The sequence below is a fragment of the Cynara cardunculus genome (assembly GCF_001531365.2).
Source record: "Cynara cardunculus var. scolymus isolate 2C chromosome LG 8, CcrdV1, whole genome shotgun sequence".
NCBI classification, from domain to species: Eukaryota; Viridiplantae; Streptophyta; class Magnoliopsida; order Asterales; family Asteraceae; genus Cynara; species Cynara cardunculus.
The window spans coordinates 16,775,186-16,782,514 of record NC_037535.1 but is presented as its reverse complement, the minus strand read 5'-3'; the positions used below and the strand labels follow the sequence as shown (position 1 = coordinate 16,782,514).

The window sequence follows — 7,329 nt, the reverse complement described above, 5'->3', positions numbered from 1 at the left end:
GCTACATTTCTTAGAAAACCCAACTTGAAGCAACTCCTCTTGGCTATGATGTACATAAATTCATAGATGGTTCTTACATCGCTCCCTCAAAGACACTTAACACCAATAATACGACTACTACCAATCCTTCTTATACCATTAGGTTCTTAAAATACTGCTACAACTTAGGACCGAAGGATTTATGAAAGAACTAAGCCTTGTGTACAAATATGGTGTCATGACTCTTGTTTATTGGCGATCAGAAGCAACATATGAAGGCAATAGTAGCCACTAGCCACATCATAACATGAACAAATAACTCTTGATATGCTTTGCATATACTTCGTCCCACGAGCCATTTATGAAGCGTGCCAAAAAAAGAGTGGCGCATCTCAAGTAATGAATGGTAAAGGGAGTACCAATGGAGACGTTAGTAATATGGCGATCAAGTGGACAAGGAAGCGTATCTCGAAAAGCATATGTACATGGTGGTGGCTTCTGATCCATTGAAAAATAGCTCCTTAGCTTACAATAAAATTTGACATACCGCTGCAACGCACGAGTATACAACTAGTATGTTATAACTCATAAGAAAAATCACTTGTTAAACCACAAGGGTGGTGCCTGATTTGTTTGAGCTTGGCTCCAAAGGTCAAAAGTACCAGTAGGTCCCAAGTTCAAATCCAAAGAGAAATAAAAATCCCCTTGTGACCACTGAGGTTCAAATGCGGTGATTCCGGGCTATCTGCAAAGCAGGTGATCATCATGAGATTAGTCAGCTCGCATAACGGGTTGGATATCCAGGTTAATCAGAAAAAATAAAAAATCACTTGTTATAACCCAAACATATTTTATGTGAATGTCCATTAAGGGGTATTTATGTCATTCTCTTAAAGTTTAGGGGTTGAGTTCCAATTTACACTACACCAATAAATTTGCGGAATTGGTTCTGATAAAGTGCTGCAAAGACGGTCCGTTGATGAAGGTGAAAGGAGTAAAAGCTCCCTCCCACACACCAAAAGCACAAGTGACCTGTGAACCATGTCCGATGTTCCGATGCCGCCGGATGTACTCGCCCAAATCCTATCATGGTTACCGGTAAGTTCACTTCTCCGATTCAGGTCTGTTTCCAAATCTTTCCGTGCCCTAATTGATAGTGACTACGTGATTAAGCTCCATGTGAATCACTCCGTTCAAACCAACACTAATCTCAATCTGCTTTTCGGTGGTGATAGAACTCTTTGCTATCTTAGCTTGCATGAATCGAGTAAAGCTGTTACCAAAATAGATAACCCTTTGTATTTTGCAATTTTCGAAACTGTAATTTTGGGTTCTTGCAACGGCGTGGTATGTTTGTGCACAACTGAACCGGATAATGAAATTGCTTTCTGGAATCCTTTGGTCCGCAAGTTCAAAAAAATACGGTTGGCCCCAGCGAAATGTATAGAAGGACTTGGTCGAGGAATTTGCATCAAGGGTTTTGGGTATGATCATGTGAATGATGACCATAAGGTGGTGAGATTGGTTCAATATTGTAGCTTGTATAATGATATTGTTCATTCGACAATAGAGGTTTTCAGCTCGAAAACGGATGCATGGAGAGAAGTTAGGGATTTCCCCTATTACCTTTGCTACCGAAGAAACTTCAATACTTTTGCCGTGGGTGCTTTGCATTGGTTAGTGAGTCTAAAACCTGAGGCCAAATTTGATTTTCGGATTGCCGCCTTTGACCTAACGACTGAGGAGTTGTGTCTGCTTCCCCAACCTGATTTTGCAAATGAGATGGTCCGACTCAATTTGTGTGTATTGGGTGGATGTCTTTCTATGGTCTGTAATTATCCCAGGAAACATGTTGACATATGGGTCATGAAAAGTTATGGAGTTAAGGATTCGTGGACCAAGTTAATTTCGACTGCAGATGTTAAGCTCATCAAGGAATCAGATTTCTTGAGGCCTATTGTGTATTCTAGAAGTGGTGAAGAAGTGCTATTGGAAAAGAACTTTGAGAGACTTTACTGGTATCATCTCGAGAATAAGACGGTAAAAAGATTAAAGGTTCCTGGCATGCCAAGGTTATTTGTTACTGAAACCTTTACAGGAAGCCTAGTTCAGGTGAACATTGGTAGCGCTTCTGGAAGTGGCACAAAGAAGGAAAAAACGGAGGACAAGAATGACAGAAAAAGAGATGACTTTTTATCAAAGGGGTTCAGATTAGTGCTTTGAGGAAAAAAGTAAGTTAAAGTAAATTTATCTGCAAATGTTTCCTTCGTAGACGGCATTTTTTTCTAAATCATTATTTAATTCAGTTGGCTCATCGTGGTTGGTTAATCGATGTTTGTATAAAGCTAACAATATACTTTATTCTTAAAAAAGGACATATGGTTTGACTTATAGGTAAAAATGGACTAACTTACAATTAATAAATTGATATATATTACACTTTCTTCGAATTTTGGTTATCACTTTTAGGGGGCATTGGAAATACACAACTGCGTTTGTAGGCTGTAGCTGTGTATTGTGTTGCTGTTAGAAGAATTGGAAAAATCCGATCGGCATGGGGTATGGTGAAGTCAGCATAGGTCATGGTAAAGGCACTTACACACATACAATCACACACTTATATCATATGCACACTCAGTAAACATATAAAACCACATTTTTTGTCAAGATTTTGCAAAGGGTGTAAGCTGACGACCAGCCCAACGTAACCATATGCCAGACAAGAAAATGCATAAGCAGTTGTAGTTTTCGGGTCTGCTCTAGCCCAAGATGGATGTCATAATTCCCTGTTTGAGATGTGCTAAAATGAATGAAACATGTTCCTTTTCTGTAATGTTTGAATCCAAAATACGTCTTTATGGTAATCATCATCAAATATTGATAATGTTCATTTTAGTTCAGGGATGTCCTTTTTCTCGCCATTATTGAGGTTTTATTTTATATGTATTTGACTAATAATTGATCACTTCCACGTGAAGCGTTGCACACTTATTATGAGACAGGTATAAGAACCAAAAATAGGTAATCGATAAGCTACATTTTTGAAATAATTAATAAATATTTGAACATTAAAAGAAGATGCATGAACTGAAAACAACTTGATGTCTATTTTGTTTTGTGGGGAACTGAGGAGGTGAATAATCATTGCATTCACACCCAATGTTTTTTAAGGTCTTGCTGGAAGATCGATATACTTGTAAATGTAGGAATTGGTTTGATGTTTTATTGCCCTTCTTTAAGCTCTCAAACAAGTACACCTCTAGTTAGGTAGTGGGTGAATGTTCAGCCTTTGAGGGTAGAAGTCAGGACTGCCTACATCCCACCCCTTCCAGATCCTGCTTTCGAGCGAGATATAGTGGGCTTGTTTGGTTTGGTTTGGAATCTTTCTGAATGTTCGTTTTAGCTTGATATTTGGTTTGTTGGCAATTTTAGAATGCATTGTAAAACTTTTTAAAGATAGGGATGAAGAATACATTTTTTGAAGTATTTGTTCTCCCTCAGGCTATAGAGGTTTACAAGAGAGTCTCTGATTTCATTTTCTGGTTCAACTTTTCACTACTTGTGTTCAGTTTCATATGATTTTGTCATATTTACAGGAATGGGACTGTTAACAACAGCTGAGATCATAAAAATTTATCTCTTTGTGCTCTTAGCCATTTTTAATGAGTGAGCCATTAGTACACCATCTAGTTGCTATTAGTGCTTATTTTCTGTGTTTCCTGGTCATTTAATTTGTTGTACCTCACGACTTTCAGTTTATATCTTAGGCAATATAACATGCTTTCCATGGATGTAGGTGACATAAACCAGAGCAAGTCGAGGTTTTTTGTGCTTTTGATTATTGTTTTAAATGCAGTCTGTCGTTTTTTGAGCTAGGTGATAGACAAGAGCCTTTCAGTTATTTAGGAGCTTATGTATTTTGCCTTATAAAGTTCTGCTTCTGTCAGCAAAAACAGTCATTATCATTAGAAATGTTAGGAAATAACTTTCAGACACAAAAACAAACATGGACTTCTTTAGGCGAGTTGGGAGCTGTTAATCAAGTCAAGAAAACCTCGTCTGTAACGGCCATTTTAGTTTTCAGACTCTTCTGTTAACTTTGTTGGATATTTGCTCGTTATTGGTATGTAAGATTAATGGATACTAATCAGTGGCCTTTGGCCCAAAGGCTGTTAAATGTATCTCTTGAACCTATAGTTTATGGGTTTGAGGCTAACAGGGTGTGCATTTCCGTTATCAAGAAAAAGTATGCAAGATTGCCCCAGCAAACCAAGTGAGCCCTATAATTCTCACCCGGAGGTGGGTACTTTTTGGTTTTTTTTTTTNAAAAATAGTTTGAAAGTACATTGTTGTAATAAGAAAAACTGAAAGTACAATGTTATAATAAAGAAATTTATGAAAATAGATTGTTATTTTGTGCATTTTGCCCTTTATTTTTATCATGTTATATTTTAATTATCGTTGGGGGTTGGGGGTTGATCAGCTCTTGCAGGCTTAACCTCTACCACAAAATATGCAAGATTAATGGGTGGTATCTTCATGCTTCTGTGTTTGGTGGTGTACCGTTTATTATTCTCCATGCGGTCTACTTTCTTGCAAGATGGTTTTAGTTAAAGTATCATTTGTACATTACTAAGAACTGAAATGTTACTAAGCAGCTGTAGTGAAAAGATTATGTTGGCTTCACTGTTTAGAATGTTTTACAGCAGCAAGTTATGGTGTCTGAATAATGGTGGATCTTCTGTTGCAGGATTGATGCTGGAAATCATATGAGGGATTTTCTTCAGACATCTAACTGCTCATGCTTTTGTGAAGTTGTGGGCATGAGATGTATGCTGCTGTAGGAGTCTAACATAGATTAGGGTTTCGGCTCCACTGTTAAAAAGTTTTGATGGTTGGCATACGCGGTGATACGTGTTGCTATCCTCTTTCTTAAGCTTTACTTGTTTGAAGGATCATTTGTTTTCACTAAACCGCTTTCATCCAAGTGTCTGCTTCGACTACATAATGATACATTTCAAGTTGGTTTCTATATACATACCGAATGCTGCAATTCTAGCTAAAGCCAAACCAAACCGAACACACCCTATATGTGTCATTTGAAATTTGGGTCGAGATTGTGTGCGTGTGCTGACCTGTCATCTATCCCAAATGATACAGTGGTTTATTTGTTTCAGCAAATCATATGGACAAATTAGCAATTTGCAATAAAACCACATGTAGATTACTCTTTAATTTCCTATGAGGATGTTAGGGGTTTGTAACCCTGTTTAGAATAAAGGCGTGTGTAACCTAACATTGTTATAACATGTAGATTTTTTTAAATTATAATGTTGTAATAAAAAATATTTTAAAAACGTTGTTGTAACGAGGATAAATGAAAATACAATGTTGTAATCGTTTTTTTTTTGGTGAAAGTTACATTGTTATTTGATGCTTTTTTGTTTTTAATAAATGTGTTTTACAATTTTTTATTTATTAATTTTTTAAAAAGATTATAAAAATTAATTATTTCAAAATCTTTGGCGAATGGGTTTTTATATATTTTAATACTTATTTTGATAATTTATTTTTGAGTTAAATGCATGAAATAACAACTTATTTTTATAAAATATCTTATTATAGCATTTTACTTTTGTTTTTCTTTATTACAGCAATGTACTTTCAAACTATTTTTTATTAAGGCATTGTACTTTAAAAAAATCTATTTATAATAGCAATGAATAACTTGTTACCTTTTAAACCGGTTAACCTTTTGATTTTTTTTGTTTGTGTGGCTTTAATGAGGTAATGTGGATGACACATCATTTTGATGACTTAACTAAAATTAAAATAAAAAAACTTATTTCAAATTATTATTAGTGATTTTTATTTTTCATTGCTATGATATAAAAAAATATTTAATTTTTTTTACTTTTTCTTAATAAGTTACATTCAAATTAATATTCTTAAAGTAAAATATTTATTAAATAAATATGAAACATTATTTCCGAGATATATTTTGAATGTAAAAAAGGTAACTTTTCCTAATAGGTACACTTTCTCTTTGTGGAATTTCACCCCTTGCTTTTTTGGGTCCAAAGTTTAAATTTATAGTGATAGTTGGTTGTATTCACCTATTCTTGCAATAATAGCTTGGTCTACGGCGGGCTTCACTGCATTTTATATGTGTCAGATCTATTAACTTACTTTTGAAGGACATTTAAACATTCATTTTCAAAATTACAGTGGAAAAAAGAATACTCATTTTCTATTCAATATCTCTATGGGGTAAAGAAGGTTCAAAAATAAGTAACAGAAACTTTCGTTTGGTAACTTTTTAAAAAATGAAGAAGAATGGACGTGCTTTTTTTTTCCAATTAAAGTATATAAAATTGATGAGAATGTATGAAATATGATCCAACCCTTTCTTTCTATTCCGCATTTTGGAAATACCAAGACTTCTTCGTATCCTTATGAATCGGATAATACTATGTTATTCCAATACTTATATTGATTATATTTACTTTGATTGATGTATTCTTAGGAATTCCTTTCAATAAGGAATTCCTTTCAATAACGAAATAAATTGTTATCTACAATTTTTTAATATTGTTATATTAATAAATAATTCAAAAAATTCTAATTAATTTAATATATTTATACATCAAGTAAAAAGTTTTTGAACAAATATAATATATTCTTTAAAAGATAATATTTTTTGGTAAAAAAAGAACAATTTTTTTTTTTCAAAAAAAACATATTTTAAAAAGAAATATTAGCGAGATAAGTTGTGTTCTACTAGTTTTATCGATATTGGTATATTAATGAATACTTTAGAATTTTTTTAATTAATTTAATACATTTATTAAATAACATGTAAAATATCTAAATATTAAAATTAAAAATACATTGTTTAATAAGAACTAGTAGGTGTTATAATAAAATAATTTTGAAAGTACAATGATGTATTAAGAAAGTCACATCACTATAGTACATGTGCACAACCTACGTGGACAATGAGGTGACATGAAAACCTAGTATAATGAGTAAATTTAAATCAAAAGGTTACCCAATGCTATAATGGGTAAATTTTTTAAATTACAATGTCCTAATAAAAAATAGTTTGAAAGTACATTATTGAAAAACTGAAAGTACAATACTATAATAAAAAAAATTATGAAAGTAGATCATTATTTTGTGCATTTTGCCCTTTATTTTTATCATGTTATATTTTAATTATCGTATATCTTGTATATTTAAAAAAAACTAGTAACGTATTTGTGTGTGATGTTGTGCAAATTATTTCGATTATGAAGTCGACAACTCGAAACAATAATATTGTTTCAAATTTTGTTTTATTCTTCGTCC

At 33.2% G+C, this 7,329-nt stretch overlaps 1 protein-coding gene across 6 annotated transcripts; it reads left to right on the top strand.

The window, feature by feature from the left end:
* The first annotated feature begins 944 nt into the window (after positions 1-944).
* Positions 945-5,214, top strand: LOC112516423 (F-box protein CPR1-like). Of its 6 annotated transcripts, none has more exons than XM_025123451.1 (3): positions 945-2,210; positions 3,101-3,112; positions 4,730-5,214. In XM_025123451.1, the coding sequence occupies exon 1, from the start codon at positions 1,021-1,023 to the stop codon at positions 2,200-2,202; it is 1,182 nt and encodes a 393-aa protein (XP_024979219.1). In that variant the 5' UTR covers positions 945-1,020; the 3' UTR covers positions 2,203-2,210; positions 3,101-3,112; positions 4,730-5,214. The 6 variants fall into 6 exon arrangements, with proteins under 6 accessions (XP_024979219.1, XP_024979223.1, XP_024979218.1 ...); XM_025123455.1 differs by lacking the exon at positions 4,730-5,214 and having other exon boundaries at positions 945-1,077; positions 1,215-2,210; positions 3,101-3,462; XM_025123450.1 differs by lacking the exon at positions 3,101-3,112.
* Positions 5,215-7,329: the final 2,115 nt, after the last annotated feature.

Bases quoted from the DNA above. Each gene is read 5' to 3' on its own strand.
- LOC112516423 (XM_025123450.1), top strand. From the start codon at position 1,021: ATGTCCGATGTTCCGATGCCGCCGGATGTACTCGCCCAAATCCTATCA.